Raw genomic sequence first — 20,626 nt, forward strand, 5'->3', positions numbered from 1 at the left:
ATAGATTCAGAAGACATTGAGTCATGTGACCATAGGAGCAGGAGTGTGCCATCATACTGCCCCACCAGTCAAGAAGATCAAAGCTGAAACTAAAACCGCAATTGCTGGAAAAGGTCAGCAGGTCTGGCAGCGTCTGTAGAAAGAAAGCACAGAATCAACATTTCGGGCCCAGTGACCCTTCTTCAGAACTGCACCCAAAAAGTTAATTCTGCTTTCTGTCCACAGATGCTGCCAGACCTGCTGAGCTTTTCCAGCAACTTCTGTTTTCGTTTCTGATTCCCAGCATCTGCAGTTCTCACAGCTTTTATTTAGTGTGAACCTTGCATTGGCTCATTCAGAAGTACTGTTATGTCTTAACCCTCCAGTCCATTTCCATTTCCGCCTGCACCACTGGCTTGAAGAAATTCAGCAACTTGGTTTGATTTGATCATGGGGAAGGTGGTCCGCAGACTAACAATCCCCTCTCAGAGAAAAGAAAATCTCCTCATGCTCGCTTTAAAGGGGAGACCTCTTATTTAAAATTGTGTCTGTAGCCTCTGCCACATCTTCTTACTATCAATCTTTCCAGTGCCCTGAAAGATCTGATCTGTTTTGATTCAATTACCTCTCAATCTTCAGAACACACGGTGTATACACACAACTTGTTCTGCTTCTTTCCTTTGGATAAGCCCTTCATCCTAGGAATAAAACAAATGAGCTTTTCCTAAGGTACTTCAAGTGGGAGGCAATGGTTTAGTGGTAATCTCACTGGACTGTTAATCCAGAGACCCCGGGTGATGTTCTGGGGGACCCAGGTTCAAATTCCACAACAACAGATGGTAGAATTGAATGCAATAAATATCTGGAGTCCACAGTATAATGATGACCATGAATCCCTTGCCAATTATCAGAAAACCCATCTGGCTCACTAACGTTCTTTAGGGAAGGAAACTACCATCCTGCCCCCTGAGCAATTAGGGATGGGCAATAAATGCTGGCCCAGCCAATGATGCCCTTATTCTGTGAATGATTAAAAAATATATAATTATATCCCTTGTCAAACAAGGGAACCAAAACTGCTCACAGTACTCCAGATGTGCTCTTGCCAATGACTCCCACAGCTACAGTAAAACGTATTCCTTCATTCCCCTAGTTTTACCTACAAACAACTATAATGCTAATTATTACGTATTTCTATGAAGTAGTGCCTAACATTTTAAATCTTGTTTCTTTTACTACCTTGTACCTAAGCTTGTTAGTGCCTAGGTACCTAGGTACCTCAAATGGCACCGTGAGAGGCAACATTATATACTTTTTACTGTACTCCCGTACTTCTGTGCTTGAGTACACATGACAATAAAATCTAAATCTAAAACATCTCTACTTCTACATTCCATTCTCTAGAGTCGTCTCCCTGCTTTGGATCCACAGGCTTGGTAGTAAAACTCTGTTGAGATTATTAATTGAACTAACATTGATTATGGGTGACCGTTTGACACATACCACTATGTGAATGAGGAAGTGCTTCGAAATGTTTCTCTGAATGGTTCAACTCTGATTTTATGACTATGTTCCTTTGCCCTAGATGGCTACACCAGCTGGAAATACATGTCCAACCTTAAGACCATAATAGGGGCAGAAGTAGCAGAGGTTTGTGTAATCAATCCTCACAGTTTAACTCGTTTCTCCCATATCTACCCATCCACTACAACAGGTTCAGGTATGGCTGACAAAGATAATCTTTTCCCATTTTCTGATGGGATCATGGGCTACAGGCTTAAGGTTTTGGGCATAACCTACAGAGGGAATAATGAGAAAGAACTTGTCACACAGTGAGTGTTAATGGCCTGGGACTCACTAGTTGCAAGATGTGGAAGCAGAGATGGTCGATGACTTCAAATGAAAATGATCTTGAGTAAGGTTTCATGTGTGAAGAACATATCCTGTTATGATAATGGGAAAGAGAATACATGACAGACTCAGAGAGAGACAGAGACAGAGACAGAGAGACCACGACTTCTGCCTGTGTACAGTTGTATATAAATCCTTATTGCACGGTAAATTAGTTATTATTAAAAACCATTGAAGGCTCAATAATCTCTTAGCCAAACTAACAAAAATGTATAACAAATCTAATGGGCACCATGGAACATCAGCCATTTGGGTAAAAGAACAGAATCAAAGCCCATCAAACCTTGCAACTTAATTATGATCAGTCATTCCATCAATCCAATTTCTCAAATAAGTTTTTTAGATCTGGCTTCCACTCCGATCTCCCTTGGGTAGATATGCTGCCAGCATTTCCTCTTGTCAGTACAGCTTCCTAACACAAACCTGTGAAAGATAGCCACACAAAGTCTCAGCAGAAGAGTCTTGTTTTTTGAGGAACAGAAAAGGTTTATTCAGTAAGAAAATAAATTGCAGGAGGGATTCCGCTGAGAGACGCCAGGTTATCATTTGTTACATAGATGTTAACAGGAAAGGTGAGAGGGAGGGACTGCTGAAGTTGGGAATGGCTTAGTGGTATTATTACTGGGCTGGGGTTCTGTAGATCCTAGTAATATTCTGGGGACTCAGATTCAAATCCCAACCTCAACAGGTGAGTTGAATTCAATGAACTTTGGAATAAGAGCCCAATAATGACTGTGAATCTATTGTTGATTGTCAGGTAAAACCCATCTGGTTCACCAATGTTCTTTAGGGAAGGAAACTGCCATCCTTACCTGGTCTGGTCTACATGTGACTCCAGGACCACAACGATGTGGTTGACTCTTAACCGTCATCTGGACAATAAATACTGTCCTGGCCAGTGACACCCTCATCCTGTGAATGAATTTTTAAAAAGTTACAACGCACAACTGCAGGCAAGAACTGATGAGCTCCTCGCAGAAACACTCGTTTTAACCCTTTCAGGACTGATACACCTTTATTAACTTGGTGTTGTAATCATGCATTTAACATTTTCTCTGCCACCGACTGCAGTCCTCCAACATCTTTGCAGTCTTGATAGCCATACCTTCAGCTGTCTGGACCCCAGGCTCCAACCTGCCCTCCGTCTCTCCAAGCGGACATCTCTTTGCTGCTTCAAGATAAAACTGAAGTAGACGAAAACTGCAACAGTATTTGAGGTCTGGTCTCACCAGTGCTCTATGTATCTGAAGCTTAAGTGCCCCTACATTACTCATCCCAATTATTCTTCGTGGCAAGGAGTTCCTTGGTAAAGGACATTGTGCTGAAATCCTGATTTTATTTGTTGGTAACAAAACATGGATTTATGGATCCAAGCTTTGAGCTTCCTGTGAGTAGGAGCAAGGATGGCACGGTGGCTCAGTGGTTAGCCCTGCTGCCTCACAGTGCCACAGACCTGGGTTCAATCCCTCCCTTGGGCCACTGAAAAACCTAGCTCCAGTAACATACTTGGTCAACTTGCCTCAATGTCTCATGTGTGTCGGCGTTGAATTTTGTTTCCAGTACAGGAACAAGAGGCCGCATGGCCACCTTCTGCACTGTAATAATTCTGTGAAGTGCCTCCAGATGTTTTACTACAGTATGACGGTGCTACATAAATGCAAGCTATCGCAGTCAGTTTTTAGTCTCATTCTGGACAATTCCAATGGCTCAAATGCTGTCCACTCTTACAGCAATTCTGTTTAACAGTATAAAACATGCTTATTTATCAATATTTTAAATTCTCAATCCACGTCATTAATCAATTCAAAGTCAAATATCACCAGGGGTCATTGAAATATTCCTGAAGTTTAATCAATTGTGTGTATAATATGTTTAATGTTTGCCTGTTAGTATTTCATTCAGTAGTTGAATGAATGATTAATTAATAACTTTGATATTAACATTGTAAATTGACAAATCACACCTGTATTTTACAATTAATCAAGTACACATTCAGTTGCAGAGCATTTCACAGAATCCCTACAGCGTGGAAATAGGCCCTTCAGCCCAACAAGTCCATACCAACCCTTGGAGCATCCAACCCAGACCCATTCCCCTGTAACCCACCCTGATCTACACATCCCTGGACACTTTGGGCAATTTAGCACAGCCAATCTACCTAACCTACACATCTTTGGACTGTGGGAGGAAACTCACACAGATACAGGGAAATAGTGCAAACTCCACTGAGACAGTGGCCCAAGGGTGGAATCAAACCCAGGTCTGTGGCGCTGTGAGGCAGCAGGGCTAACCACTGAGCCACCGTACCATCGTTGTTCTACTCACAGGGAGCTCAAAGCTTGGATCCGTAAATCCATGTTTTGTTACCAACAAATACAATCAGGGTTTCAGCACAATGTCCTTTACCAGAGAATGTGGAACTCCTTACCACAAAGAATAATCAGGATGAATTAAGTTGAATCTGCTTCAATCACACATGGTCAGGCAGCAAGTTCCATATCGAAACTACATGTCGTGTAAAAATGTTCTACCACTCATCACATTTGCTACTTTTGCAAATCATGTGAAATCTGTGTCCTCTCATTCTTGATTCTTGATTACACGCAGGAATAGTTTCTCCCCACAGACCTGCTGAGCTTTTCCAGCAATTTCTGTTTCTGTTTCTGATTTCCAGCATCTGCAGTTCTTTCAGTTTTTAAATATTATTTAACTCGCTGTCACGTCTCTTCCAGGCGTGCCTACCTTGAAGAAGCTCTGCTCTCTCTTTGGGTTCTACATCCACCTATCATTTACTCCTTACCCGTTCAACTTACCATTTCTTCTGCATACAAACCAAGTCAATCCTGGCTACTATTAGTTCTGAGGAATGGTCACTGGACCTGAAATATTAACTCTTGATTTCTCTCCACAGACCTGCTGAGCTTTCCTGGCAATTTCTGTTTAGTCTCTGATTTCCGGTATTCGAAGTTCTTTTTTTTGAATAGTTTCCTGCCATCTGCTGTATCCAAACCCCATCATAAATTTGAAAAAATCTCTGCCAGCTCTCCTCTGACCTTTTTGACCAATGAGAACAGTCTCACCATCTCCAATTTATTCTTGCACCTGAAGTTTCTCACCCTGCAACCATGTTTGTAAGTTGCCTCTGCTCTCTCTCTGATGTGTTCACATCTTTCCTATAGTATGGTGCCCAGAACAGAATATAATGCTCCAGCTGATGTCCTTACAGTAAATCTCCTTACTCTTGTACTCTATGCCCCTATTCATAATGCCCAGGGTACTGTATATTCTCTATACCTGCCTTTCCACGTTCAGTGATCCTTGCACAAAGACACCCAGTTCCCTCAGCTCTTGCATTCTACTCTTTATGCTATACCACCCTAACACAATGCATCACGTCACACTTCTATGCAATGAAATCTCTTCTGACACCTAAGTCCTCACTCTACAAAACATGTCTACATCTTTCTAGAGGTTTACACATACTCTCACAGTTTATATCTCTTCCAAGTTTGAGATGCGTCAGATTGTGAATGGTCTTAACAAGGCAAATGCGGAGAGAGTGTTTCTAACTGTGCGTGTGTCCAGAGTAGGGAGTACTGTATTAAAATTAATCCACTGTATTTAAATAGCGGCTACACTATTCGGATGCAGTTATGATTATCTTCTCTCTGTCAGAGGGCTGTGCAACTTTAGAAATCTCTGTCTCAGGAGGAAGTGAAAGTGGAACCATTGAATAACGTTAAGGTGAAAGGAGATAGGTTCTTGTTAAGCAGAGTGGAGTGGGGACCAGTAAATGGGAATGTGGGATTCAAAATATAAACAGTTCATCTGTAACCCTGATTGCCGGAACAGGCTTGAGGGGCTGAAAGGATTACTTTTGCTCATTTTTCATATTTTGGTAGATCAATGGGAAGATAAATCAACAAAATAAGAAGGAAATGGGAGAAAAGTATGTGCCGAGTTAGGTAAAGAGAGGCAAGATGATAATTGTTTGAAGCATTAGGTTGAATAGCCTCTTTCATTGCAATACATCCTTTGTACATCTAGGTCAATGTGAACCTGAATTTCTGTGGTGACAGAAAATGTCACCGGCTCGGCTAAAATGGCACTGGTGCCCTGCATCCAGAATTTCCACCCCTGAATCTGTTGCCTGCCTTTTTCACCAGCTGGAGCAATGCCATCAGATTTCAGTCTGTCCACTGAGGCACACAGAAGCAGCTGCACCTGGAAGAAGGCAACTGCCCTCAAAGATTGCAAGATTCCCAAAACATGACTTGTGGGTTTTACACATAAGAACTAGAAGCAGGAGTAGGCCGTCCGGCCTCTCGAGGCTGCCCCGCCATTCAATAAGATCATGGCTGATCTTTTTGAGACTCAGCTCCACTTACCGCCCACTCACCATAACCCTTAATTCCTTTACTATTCAAACATTTATCTAGCCTTGTCTTGAGCACATTCAGCAAGGTTGCTTCAGCCACTTCACTGGGCAGGAATTTCCACAGATTCACAACACTTTGGCTGAAGAAGTTCCTCCTGACCTCAGTCCTACATCTGCTTCCCTTTATTTTGAGACGATGCCCCCTAGTGCTAGTTTCACCTGCTAGCGGAAACAACCTCCCTGCCTCCACCTTATCTATTCCCTTTATAATCTTATAGCTTTCTAAACGATCGCCCCTCATTCTTCAGAATTCCAATGAGTATAATTCCAGGCTACTCAGTCTCAAACATATGACAGAGGAGCAGAAATTAAGCCATTCGGCCCAATCTGAGGCAAAGGTGTGAAGCTAGTGCGGCCTCATTTGGAATATTGCATGCAGTCCTGATCATCCCATTGCAGGAAGGATGTGGAAGCACTGGAAAAGGTGCAGAGGAGATTTACCAGGATGTTGCCTGGTCTGGAGCACAGGCCCTATGAAGAAAGGCTGAGGGATTTGGGTCTGTTCTCATTGGAGAGAAGGAGGCTAAGAGGGGATTTAATAGAGACATACAAAATGATCAGAGGATTAGATCAGGTGAACAGTGAGAGTCTTCTTCTGAGGATGATGACTTCAGGTTGTACGAGGAGACATAGCTACAAATTGAGGGATGATAGATTTAAGACAGATGTCAGAGTCAGGTTCTTTACTCAGAGTGGTAAGGGCATGGAACGCCCTGCCTGCCAATGTAGTTAACTCAGCCACATTAGGGGCATTTAAACAGTCCTTGGATAAGCATATGGATGATGATGGGATAGTGTAGGGGGAGGGGCTTAGATTAGCTCACAGGTCGGCGCAACATCGAGGGCCGATGGGCCTGTTCTGCGCTGTATTGTTCTATGTTCTATGTTCTATGTTTTACGTTCTATGTTCTGTGTTCTATGATGAAGTTGGTTGGAGCAACAGGTTACCTGTTTTGGAGAGACCCAAGGGCTCCATTTGGATAGGTCCCTGAAGCCCTCTGGGAGAAGTTAGATACCACATGGGATTGATAAAAGTAGATTTGAATGTGTATATTGTCTATCGAGCTTTTAAGTCATCCAAATCTCTTACTCAACTTTTTTAATAATGCTGAAACTGTTAATTAAAAAAACAGTATTTGCATTTTTAATCGAAAATGTTATGGACCAGACAACCCCATTCCCCTCAAAATAAAATAACCTAGCTCCCTAGGCACAGTGGCTCAGTGGTGCCTCAGTGCACCAGGGAGCCAGGTTCAATTCCAGTCTTGGGTGACTCTCTGTGTGGAGTTTGCACATTCTCCCCGTATCTGTGTGGCTTCCTCTGGGTGCTCCAGTTTTCTCCCGCAGTCCAAAGATGTACAGCTTAGATGGATTGGCCATGTTAAATGCCCATAGTATGCAAGGATGTGCAGGGTAGGTGGGTTAGCCATGGGAAATGCAAGATAACAGGGATTGGGAAGGGTCTGGGTGGGATGCTATTTGGAGGGTCAGTGTGGACTCAATGGGCCGACTGGCCTTTTCCACACTGTAGGGATCCCAACCTATTCTTATTTTAAAGGGAAGTGCCAGTTGTTGCATTCTGGACGTAATGTGATTGGTCAAACTACCAGGCTGGAAGAAAAACACCATTTATTCAGACACAACAAAAGAAAGATGAAATTGTAATAATTTGACTCTATTGGAAAATTTATCGTGGCAGATTGTTTCACACGCAACTCCAGCAGCAGGATGGGAGCCTTAGCTTTTAGCTTTAACTGGGAGAGGAAAAACATCTTCCAAACCCAGCTTCAAAACCCCAGAAAGTGCTACTGAAAAACTAAAACTAAAAGTCCTGGTTCTTGACCCCACCCATCCTGGCCACTTCTATTGCTCCAACTTTAGGAAGAAAACCCAAGGCCCCACTTAAAGACAGCTACGTACCTCTGTCTTAAAACATCTCTTCGAAAACAAAGGACAAAAAATGCCTCTTAAGGCCATAGAATTGTCACAATGTTAGGTCAATGGTAAAGACATTGATGTGGGGTTTTGCGCAAGGCAAGTTTATTAGACAGAGGGTAGTAGGTGCCTGGAACGCACTGCCAGAGGAGGTGATAGAAGCAATGTTTAAGAGACATTTGGACAGACAGGAAATACCGGGTATGGGACCATGTGCAGGTAGATGGGATTAGTTTAGAATGCTATCATGGTTGACAGAGATAGGGTCAAACGAAGGACCTGTCTTGAACTTTACTGATCTATGTTCCATATTAACTCCAATGAATGTTTTAATAAGGGATTAAGTATAATATGAGATTTAAATATATTGAACAGGTGTTTATGAGTTAGAGTGTGTTTTTTTTAAGAGGAAGCCTGCAATGGACACCGTAGAACTTTATTTTATTTAATCTTAACATGGATCTTGAGGTCTGTCCGTGGTGGATTCTGGGTGAGTTGCTATGGAGGTTAGTGTTCCCTCTAATTTTTAACACTGTGCAGACTTCCAACAGCGAAACAGGGAGGTTTTCTGCCTCAAATACTCTCTCAAAATAGTGTTTCCAAACCCCCATGATCCTCTGGGTGAGAAAGCTACTCCTCAAATCCCTTCTGAACTTCCTGCCCTTCATTTCAGAATTATGCCCTTACTTATTCAAATAAGGGGAACAGCTGCTTCCTATTCACCCTGTTCATGCCTCTCATCATCTTATCAAAATCATAAAATTTTACAGTACAGAAGGAGGCCATTCGACCCATTGTGACTGTACTGGTTCCTGAAAGAGCTACCTTTCTAGTCCTACTCTCAGGTCCTATCGCTGTAGCCCTTTAAATTTATCACTTCCACATATACATCCAGCTCTCTTTTGAAACGTTCTAGGGAATCCACCTCCACCATTCTCCCAGGCAGCACATTCAAAATCCTAACAACCTTCTGAGTAAAGAAGCTTCTCCTCATCCCGATTAACAAAGTGTGGAGCTGGATGAACACAGCAGGCCAGGCAGCATCTTAGGAGCACAAAAGCTGACTTTTTGGGCCTAGACCCTTCATCAGAAAAGCCTGACGAAGGGTCTAGTCCCGAAACATCAACTTTTGTGCTACTGAGATGCTGCTTGGCCTGCTGTGTTCATCCAGATCCACACTTTGTTATCTCGGACTCTCCAGCATCTGCAGTTCCCATTATCTCTTCTCCTTATCCCAAACTGACCTCCCTCATTGACAATCTTGAAGCTGTGACCCCTAGTTGCTGACAGACCAACTGGTGGAAACAGAATATCCTTGATCACCCTGTCAAAATGGTTCCTACTCCAACAAGAATAAGCCCAATTTCTCTAATCTCTGATTGTATGTTATACCTGTCTTTCTTGGTATCATTCTAATAAATCTTGTTTGCACTCTCTCCAGAGCTTTAACATCCTTCCTTTAATAAGGTGCACAGAACTGAACATGATACTCCAAATGTGGTCTGACCATGAGTGTAGAGGTGCAGCATCACTTCCTTGCCTTTATAGTCTTTGCTTCTATTTATAAACCCAAGGATCTATAAGCCTTCTTAATAAATGTTTCACCTTGCCTGGCCACCTTCAGAAAATCACGCATGTGCACTTTAAGGGTCTCTCTGCTCCTGCACTCCCCTCAAATTTCTCCCATTCAGCCCTTTTTTTTGTTTCTCTGTGTTTGTTGTTCCAAAACATATTACCTCACATTTCTCTGCATTGAATTTCATTTGCCATGTATCATTTGGCTCATTTGGCCAATTTGTCAATGTCCCTCTTAAGTTGCACGGTATCATAGAACATAGAACATTACAGCACAGTACAGGCCATTCGGCTGTCAATGTTGTGCCGACCTGTCATACCGATCTCAAGCCCATCTAACCTATAGATTTCCATGTACGTCCATATGCTTGCCCAATGACGACGTAAGTGTACTTAAAGTTGATGAATCTACTACCGTTGCAGGCAAAGCGTTCCATTCCCTTACTACTCTCTGAGTAAAGAAACTACCTCTGACATCTGTCCTATATCTTTCACCCCTCAATTTAAAGCTATGCCCTCTCGTGCTCGTCGTCACCATCCCAGGAAAAAGGCTCTCCCTATCCACCCTATCTAACCCGCTGATTATTTTATATATCTCAATTAAGTCAACTCTCAGCCTTCTTCTCTCTAACAAAAACAGCCTCAAGTCCCTCAGCCTTTCCTCGTAAGACCTTCCCTCCATACCAGGCAACATCCTAGTAAATCTCCTCTGCACCCTTTCCAAAGCTTCCACATCCTTCTTATAATGCGGTGACCAGAACTGTACACAATACTCCAAGTGCGGCCGCACCAGAGTTTTGTACAGCTTCACCATAACCCCTTGGTTCCAGAACTCAACCCCTCTATTAATAAAAGCTAAAACACTGTATGTCTGCTTAACAACCCTGTCAACCTGGGTGGCAGCTTTCAAGGGCCTGTGTACATGGACACTGAGATCTCTCTGCTCATCTACACTACCAAGAATCTTACCATTAACCCTGTACTTTGCATTCCGGTTACTCCTACCGAAGTGCATCACCTCACACTTGTCCGCATTAAACTCCATTTGCCACCTCTCAGCCCAGCTCTGCAGCTTATCTATGACTCTCTACAACATCCTTCATCACTATCCACAACTCCGCCGACCTTAGTGTCGTCTGCAAATTTACTAACCCATCCTTCTACGCCCTCATCCAGGTCATTTATAAAAATGACAAACAGCAGTGGACCCAACACCGACCCTTGCAGTACACCATTAGTAACTGGTCTCCAGGGTGAATATTTCCCATCAACCACCACCCTCTGTCTTCTTTCAGCAAGCCAATTTCTGATCCAAACTGCTATATCTCCCACAACCCCATTCCTCCACATTTTGTACAATAGCCTATTGTGGGGAACCTTTTCGAACGCCTTGCTGAAATCCATATACACCACATCAACCGGTTTACTCTCATCTACTTGTTTGGTCACCTTCTCAAAAAACTCAATCACGTTTGTGAGGCAAGGCCTACCCTTCACAAAACCGGGCTGACTATCCCTAATCAATTTATTCTTTTCTAGGTGATTATAAATCCTATCCCTTATAACCTTTTCCAACACTTTACCAATAACTGAAGTAAGGCTCACTGATCTGTAATTACCAGGGTTGTCTCTACTCCCCTTCTTGAACAGGGGAACCATATTTGCTATCCTCCAGTCATCTAGCACTATTCCTGTAGACAATGACGAGTTAAAGATCAATGCCAAAGGCTCGGCAATCTCCTCCCTGGCTTACCAGAGGATCCTAGGATAAATCCCATCTGGCCCAGGGGACTTATCTATCTTCACACGCTGTAGGATTTCTAATACCTCTTCCTTGTGAACCTCAATCCCACCTAGTCTAGTAGCCTGTATCTCAGTATTCTCTTCGACAACATTGTTGTTTTCTAGAGTGAATACTGTCAAAAAATATTCATTTAGTGCTTCCCCTATCTCCTCTGACTCCACACACAACTTCCCACCACTATCCTTGATCGGCCCTAATCTTACTCTCGTCATTCTTTTATTCCTTAAATATCTATAGAAAGCCTTAGGGTTTACCCTGATCCTATCTGCCAAAAACTTCTCATGTCTCCTGCTGGCACTTCTGAGCTCTCTCTTTAGGTCTTTCCTGTCTACCTTGTAACCCTCAAGTGCCCTAACTGAGCTTTCACATCTCATCCTAACATAAGCCTTCTTCTTCCTCTTGACCAGAGATTCCACCTCCTTCGTAAACCACAGCTCCCGCACTCTACAGCTTCCTCCCTGCCTGACAGGTACATACTTATCTAGGACACACAGGAGCTTTTCCTTGAATAAGCTCCACGTTTCTAATGTGCCCATCCCCTGCAGTTTCCTTCCCCATCCTATGCTCCCTAAATCTTGACTAATCTCATCGTAATTGCCTTTCCCCCAGCTATAACTCTTGCCCAGTGGTATACACCTATCCCTTTCCATCACTAAAGTAAACATAACAGAATTGTGATCACTATCATCAAAGTGCTCACCTACTTCCAAATCTAACACCTAGCCATGCTCATTACCCAGTACCAAATCTAATGTGGCTTCGCCCCTTGTTGGCCTGTCTACATACTGTGTCAGGAAGCCCTCCTGCACACACTGGACAAAAACTGATCCATCTATTGTACTCAAACTATAGTGTTCCCAGTCAATATTTGGAAAGTTGAAGTCCCCCATGACAACTACCCCGTCTCTCTCACTCCTTCCGAGAATCATCTTTGCTATCCTTTCCTCTACATCTCTGGAACTATTTGGAGGCCTATAGAAAACTCCCAACAGGGTGACCTCTCTTTTCCTGTTTCTAACCTCAGCCCATACTACCTCAGTTGACGAGTCCCCAAACATCCTTTCTGCAACTGTAATACTGTCCTTGACCAAGAATGCAACACCTCCCCCTCTTTTCCCATCTTCTCTGTTCTTACTGAAACATCTAAATCCCGGAACCTGCAACAACCATTCCTGTCCCTGCTCTATCCATGTCTCCGAAATGGCCACAACATCGAAGTTCCAGGTACCAACCCATGCTGCAAGTTCACCCACCTTATTCCGGATGCTCCTGGCATTGAAGTAGACACACTTCAATCCAACTTCTTGCTTGCCGGTACCATCTTGCGTCCCTGAAACTTTATTTCAGCCCTCCCTACTCTCAACCTTCTCTCTACTTGAACTACAATTTTGGTGCCCATCCCCCTGCTGAATTAATTTAAACCAACCCGAAAAGCCTTAGCGAATTTCCCCCCCAGGATATCGGTGCCCCTCTGGTTCAGGTGAAGACCATCTTGCTTGTAGAGGTCCCACCTACCCCAGAAAGAGCCCCAATTATCCAAGAATCCAAAACCCTCCCTCCTGCACCATCCCTGTAGCCACGTGTTCAACTCCTCTCTCTCCCTATTCCTCGCCTCACTAGCACGTGGCATGGGCAACAAACCAGAGACAACAACACTGTTCATCCTAGCTCTAAGCTTCCATCCTAGCTCCCTGAATTTCTGCCTTAAATCCCCATCTCTCTTCCTACCTATGTCATTGGTGCCAATGTGGACCACGACTTGGGGCTGCTCCCCCTCCCCCTTAAGGATCCCAAAAACACGATCAGAGACATCACGCACCCGATGTGTATCATCCTCACAATTCACCATTCTCCCTAGCCTTAGCATCATCTCCAAATTTAGAGATTTTGCCCTCAACACCCAGGTCCCAATCATTTCTATGACTCAGAGAAAGCAAGGGTCCGAACACCAATATACCCATCTAACAGATTCCCTCAGCCGTCTCTGCTCCAAGGAAAACAAACCAAGCTTATCCAGAGGTAGTAGGAACTGCCGATGCTGAGCCTGAGGTATCAAGGTGTAGAGCTGGATGAACACAGCAGACCAGGCAAATTTTCCGAAGAAGGGTCCAGACCCGAAACATCAGCTTTCCTGCTCCTCTGATGCTGCCTGGCCTGTTGTGTTCATCCAGCTCTACAAGCTTATCCAGCCTCTATTTACCGCAATATTGTCCATCCCAGGCAGTGTCCTGCAAATCTCCTCTGCACCCTACCTGTGCAACAGCCTGTGCACTGTGCTCCCAACTTGAGAGTGAAAATGCAGCCTTTGGCTTATGTATGCCATTAGTTGGGACGCCTGAATCAGCAATTAGCTTATTCAATTTGATGCTGGCTGAGTCACTTTTGCACTTGCTCAGCTAATAGCATACCTGCACCATTGTGCTGTCACTAGTTTCATTTAACTTGTCCAACAACGTATTTTATCTGCAGGGAGAGATGGTTGGAAGGAGCCCGTCGACAAAGAATTTCCTTAGCAAAAGAAATATCGCAAGGTAAGCGAAAAAGACATCAGAATGTCCCAAGGTAATGCGATGTGTAGTTCAACTACATTTCTCAGCTCAAGCAAGCTCGTAAAACACTTGCTTATCAATTGAAACGGCAAATTAAGGTAATTTATCACAAAAGTTCAGTCTGTAAGTTTTCTTCTCATTAATTTCCTCCAAGTATTACTTTGCGCTTCTGCACATCATTCTTCTTTCCTGTGATAAAAGGCCTGCTTCACTCAGAGATGAAGTTGTGCCAAGATTTGGCAAAGCATGAACACGCAAACCAGAGGCAGAAGCAGGCCATTCAATAAGAAGATGGTTGATCTGCTTTCTACCTCAAAGCTGCGTTCCCACCTAGCCTTGGCAAACTTTCAGCCTCTCGTTTAGCACAAATCCACTGGCATCTGCTTTAAAAATAGACAAATGCTCTGCATCCAAGACTTTTGCGGAAGTGAGTTCCAAAGAATTACATCCCTCTGAGAGAAAATCCGCGTCTCTGTCTTAAATGCCCAATTGGTATTTCTAAATGGTGAACTCCTAGTTCCAGATTCTCCAACAAGTGAGAATGCCATCTCCACATCCACCCCGTCAGAGCCCCTCAAACCCATAAATGTTTTAATTGAGTTACTTCTTTCTCTTCCAAATTCCAGCAGGTACAAGCCTAGCCTGTCCAAACTTTCCTTATAAGACCATCCACCCATTCCAGATGTTAGCCTGGTGAACCATCTCTGAATTGCTTCCAATGCATTTATATCCTTCCCTAAACAAGGAGATCAACACTGGACACAGTAGCCTGCAACCCCCAGGTATGTCATCAGAATGATAGCTGTGGCTCGTTTGGTAGGACTTTTATTTCATATTCAGAAGATTACAGGTTCACGCTCTCACTCTGCAGATGTGAGCCCACAAGTCAAGCTGATAATTCCCCACACTGGAGATTCTGTCTTTTAGATGACATGTCAAACCAAATTTTGCCTGAGCAGATTTGAAAAAGTATGCAAATCTACTTGAAGAACAGCAGATGAATTCACACCCATGTCTTGGCCAATGTTGTGGGTTTAGGGAGGAGGTCATGGCCCAGTGGCATTATCACTGGGCTACTATTCCAGAGACCAATGTTAATGTCCTGAGGAAACCCAAGTTCAAAAGTGCTGTTGCAAATAATGGAATTTGAATTCAACAGAAATCTGGAATTTAGAGTCAAATGACAACCATGTAACTGTAGCCAGACCAGATAAGGACAACAGAATTCCTTCCCTAAAAGGCATTAGTGAACCAAATGGGTTTTTCCCAACAATAGACAATGGATTCATGGCCATCATTAGACTCTTAATTCCAATTTTTTAAATTTAATTTAAATTCCACCACCTGGTATAGTGGGATTCAAACCCGAATTCCCAGAACATTATCTGGGTTTCTTGATTAATAGTCTAGCGATAACACTGCTTGCACCATTGCCACCCCAAGCACAGGAGATAAACAATACAAAAGATGCTTCTAATCTCAGGAAACTTCAAGGCAAACACACTTCTTCCATAGAAATACAAACTTGTCGACCTGACTCCGACTAAAGTGCAGTAAATTACTCGTGAATTATAGTTACAAAGACGTTTGGATCCTTTGGGACAAAAAGGAAGCAGAATGTTCTCTAAAGGAAAACTGTTTTGTTTTATTATTTAAAGCCGTTTCTTGCATTCAATAAAACTCTTCACGCAAACAATTTACTGTTTCATTGACTGTAACAGAGAAAGCAATTCACAGATACTTGTTGAGAATGTTCTGGTTTGTTTAATTGTATATGGGATGGATGTAGCTGCCTGTTTAGTGTGAATTCCTTTAGCATAATATAATTACACTTTGTGTAATGAAATCAGTTCAAGTATGTAATGTAATCACCTTTAGCACAGTGTCATCACATTTATTGTCGTGAAGTCACCTTTACTGTGATATAATTACCCTTACCCAATTGAATTGCCTTTAGGGATATGCAAACACATGTTGTGTACTATAATCAAATTTAAAATGTAAATATTGGTCATTTTTACAAACACCAAAGCCATTGATCTTTGGTAGTTACGACAATCTCTTTCATTAGCCATCAGAACCATCCCTGCCTTAATATGTCTTTATGTGCTTCATTGTCACAATTGGCAATTAACAACACATGTTGGAACATAAAGTCATGGGGCCATAGAGGTCGGCAGCATGGGAACAGGCCCTTCAGCCCAACTTGCCCATGCCACCCAGTTGCCACGATTAACCTAGTCCCATTTGCCTGCATTTGACCCATATCCTTCCATACCTATCCCATCCACGTACTCGTCGAAATGTTTCATAAGATACATAATTGTACTCACCTTCATCACTACCTCTGGCAGCCCGTTCCAGATATTCACCATCCTCTGTGTGAAAAAGTGTCCCTCTGGATCCTTTTGTATCTCCCCATCTCTCAACTTAAACCTATGCCCCCAGTCCGCCTCCCCCTCTCTCCCTATTTATTCCAGTTCCCTCTCCCCATCCCCCTCTCTGATGAAGGGTCTAGGCCCGAAACGTCAGCTGTTGTGCTCCTGAGATGCTGCTTGGCCTGCTGTGTTCATCCAGCCTCACACTTTGTTATCTTGGATTCTCCAGCATCTGCAGTTCCCATTATCACTGTTCATGTTTCTGTCCTCTTTGGATATTGGAATCTCCAACAATCTTAAATCTTTGATTAAAATTAATTCAACCATCTAGAAATGCTGATGTTACAGAGCACGGTAATAAGTGTTCACATGAAAGCAAGATAAATTAGGCAAGATTAAACACTAATGAACATGTTAAGTAAGTGCCAACAAAAAGTGTAAAGATAGCCTCTAATTACTATGGGTAATTTTGTTGTCTTAAACAAGTCACACAGAGTCGGAGACAGAGCAGATCAAAGGCATGTATCAGGAGCCAAGTACTTTAATTAGGCTGAGTTTCCTAATTGCAAGAGTTGTACTAATGACGAAAACAAGATCAACAATGTTGGACAAGTTTCCATTATTCACGGCTCCTTTTATTCCAAAGGAAAAACTTACATTTCTATCATGTTTTACACGCCCACTGGAGGCAAGCATTTTGTAGCCAATTAGAGATTGTAAGAACTGCCGATGTTGGAGTCAGAGACAACACAGCGTGGAGCTGGAGAAACACAGCAGGACCAGAAGGGTCCTGACCTGAAACATCAACTTTCCAGCTCCTCCGATGCTGCCTGGGCGGCTGCGTTCCTCCAGCTCCACACTGTTTTATCTTGTAGCCAATTAAGTAGCTTTGAAATATAGTAATTGTAGGAAATGCAGCAGCTAACTTGTGTGCTACAAACTCCCACAAACAATAATGCGATAATGACCAGGTTATTTACTTCAACAATGTTCATTGAGGAATAAATATTAGCCAAGACCCCGGGAAAACTTACCTGACTTGCTTCAAAACGGCGTCATAAGGTGTTGGCATCAATGGGTGGCATGGTGGCTTAGTGGTTAACACTGCTGCCCCACAGCATCAGGGACGGGGGTTCGATTCTACTCTCGGGTGACTGCCTGTGAGGTGTTTGCACATTCTCCCCAAGTCTGTGTGGGTTTTCTCTCATGGTCCAAAACGTGCGGGTTAGGTAGTTTGGCTATGGGAGATGTGGTGTTGCTCGGCTTGGGGTGTATCTGGGTGGGATGCTGTTCAGAGGGTCAGTGTGGGCTCAATGGGCTGCTTCCACCCTATAGGGATTGTGTGATTCATATCCAAAAGATAGTGCCTCCAAATTTGCAGCTTAACTTTTATCCAGAGTCCTGAGATTCAGAGGAGATACTGCTACTAATTGAGACGATGCTCAGTTAATATGATTTTTACTGTAGTTATGTTGTCTTTTAGCAACAAAATAAGTTTCTTTTATTCGATGTAGGAGAGCTAGTACTTATTGTCCCGTTTAGTGCCCTTGAGAAGATGCTGACAATGGTAAGGACTTTTTTCTTCCCGAGCTGCAGTCCATATGGTCAAACTACTATGTTCAAGCTAAATAGGTTTTCTGTTTCCTATTTTCTCTGATAATCCAATTCTCAACAGATTCTGCACTGTCAGGAGGCTACAAAGGACCTGCCAGAAATACTGAGGTAGCAAGAACTGTCGATGCTGGAGTCTGAGATAACACAGAGTAGAGCTGGAGGAACACAGCAGATCAGGCAGCATCACAGGAGCAGTAAAGTTGACATTTCGGGTCGGGGCCCTTCTTCAGAAACTTTCCTGCTCCTCTGATGCTGCCAGGCGTGCTGTACCTCCAGCTCCACACTGTGTTATCTCTGCCATAAATATAACTTGCTCCCTTGACCGCCAGACCAGTCCCTCATTCCTCCATCAGTCTCATCAACCAACCGTCAGGAGCCCAGTCAATCACCTCATTCGTCAGACTTACACTGGTTCAAGCACATCGGAACCTGACAGAACCTAACCTCAATCAAAAAATAAGAGGAGACAGTGATATCAATCTGTCAACATCACTAACCTGATAGATTCATTGTTATTTTGACAGATTTCATCAGATTAATGAGGCATGAACATATTACCCACGAGTGAAGTTTGTTAGCTAAACCCATTTGGTGCAATGAGATGTTTGCTTCCATTGGTTTATTGACTGGAAGAAAATGCACTTTGGCCACCCCCAGGGTTTCAGTGCCCAGTTTCCCAAATGTACCCACACTCATTCCCTTGTTGCCCTTGAGAAGACAGTGTTAGCCATCTTCTTGTGTTTTTGAAGTTGGGAAGGCACAATGGCTTAGTGGTTAGTACTGCTGCCTCACAGTGCCAGGGACCTGGGTATGATTCTAACATTGGGCGACTGTGTGGAGTTTGCACATGCTTCCCTGTGCCTGTGAGGGTTTCCTGCGGGTGCTCCAGGTTCCTCCCACAGTCCAAAGATGTGCAGGTTAAGTGGATTGACCATACTAAATTGACCCATAGCGTCCAGGAATGTGCAGGCTAGATGGATTAGCCATGGGAATAATCTTTGGAGGGTCAATGCTGACTCAATGGGCCAAATAGCCTCTATCTGCACAGTAGGGAGTCTGTGACTAATTTGGTGCACCAAAGGGGCTCCCATAGTCCTGTTCGACAATGGGGGAGGGCACTAATGATCCAAAACATTGTCAAGTCAACCAATGCATCTGTTTTACATTTCTATTTCTCTTTCAGCTCAATGAGTAACCACATTGTCTTCTACACTAGACTTATTACCCCTTTCCATCCTCTGTCTCTCTCTAATGCATACAAAAGCACCATTTTCCCATTCCTTTCAATGCTGCCGAAGAGCCATGCTGGACTCGAAACTGGGCTCAGGAAGAAAGGAGGAGAGTGGAGATTGAGAGAGTTGAGGGCGTCAGGTTTCCAAGAGTGATGATAACCAACAACCTGTCTTGGACTCCCCATGGAAATGCGACAGTCAAGAAGGCACAACAATACCATTTCTTCCTCAGGCAGCCAAGGAAATTTGGCATGTCCACAAGGACCCTCACCAAATTTTACAGATACACCACTGAAAGCATATTGTCTAGGTGTATAACAGCCTGGTGCATCACCTGCTCTACCCAGGACCAAAAGAAGGTTGAGTGCACAGCCCAGACTATCATAGAAGCCAAGCTTCCATCCATGGACTCCATTTACACTTCTCATTGCCGCAGAAAGTCTACTAACATCATCAAAGAGCCCTCCCACCCCGGCAATGCTCTCCTTACAACCTCTTCCATCAGGCAGAAGATACAGAAGCTTCAACACATACACAACAGGTTCAAGAACAGCTTCACCCCGGCTGTTATTAGACTGTTGAATGGACTCCCCTCACTTCAAATAATGTTCATTTTGTTAATGTTGATCTTGCTTTGTGCATCTCCTGTACAGCTGTAACCTTGTGTACCTCGCTCTGTCTAAGCACCCTAAGGTCTCTATGTCCTTGTTAGCTATAGTCTGTCCATACTGCTCGCAAACAAAGCTTTTCACTGTACTTAGGTACATGAGACTATAATAAATCAGTCAATGAATCAAACATTCTCTCTCCACAAATGTTGCCAAACCTGCTGAGTTTTTCCAGCTGTCTCTGTCTTGACAGAACATTGTTTTGTTTAGTTGTGGTAGTCACTCACTGAATATATTTTCCCAATGCCCTTTTAATGACAAAACTCATTGTTATGACACAAAGGAGAAGAAAACAAGGTGTATATATATGTATGTACACACACTTATATATATATATATATATATATATATATGCCAAAAGGAAAAATAATTCCATTTTCCCCTGCAATGCCCTCTCGAGCACTCAATCCCAGTGAAATACCACTTCTGTCTTAGATCTTTAATTTCTCATTAAATCATTCAAATTACAAGTATTTTCTTTCAGCAACTTTCAATATGTTTATCAGATGTGATTGTTTCCATTACCATCACTCCCCAACAGGC

At 43.2% G+C, this 20,626-nt stretch overlaps 1 protein-coding gene across 6 annotated transcripts in view; it reads left to right on the forward strand.

Moving 5' to 3' along the window:
* Positions 1–20,193, forward strand: part of sts (steroid sulfatase (microsomal), isozyme S) — a 108,643-nt gene extending 88,450 nt beyond the window's left edge. Inside the window, exons 10-12 of one of the 6 annotated variants that reach the window (XR_007247745.2) lie at positions 14,112–14,173; positions 14,818–14,973; positions 19,367–20,193. Coding sequence is in view for 3 of the 6 variants with exons in the window: in XM_059646820.1 (XP_059502803.1) it covers positions 19,448–19,536 (89 nt within the window). In the remaining 3 variants the exon portion in view is untranslated. The remainder of the gene's footprint in view (positions 1–14,111; positions 14,174–14,817; positions 14,974–19,366) is intronic. The other 5 variants (XR_007247746.2, XR_007247747.2, XM_048532693.2 and 2 more) reach the window with 5 other exon arrangements.
* The last annotated feature ends 433 nt before the right edge of the window (positions 20,194–20,626 follow it).

Source organism: Stegostoma tigrinum, chromosome 6 (assembly GCF_030684315.1).
Source record: "Stegostoma tigrinum isolate sSteTig4 chromosome 6, sSteTig4.hap1, whole genome shotgun sequence".
Classification (NCBI taxonomy): domain Eukaryota; kingdom Metazoa; phylum Chordata; class Chondrichthyes; order Orectolobiformes; family Stegostomatidae; genus Stegostoma; species Stegostoma tigrinum.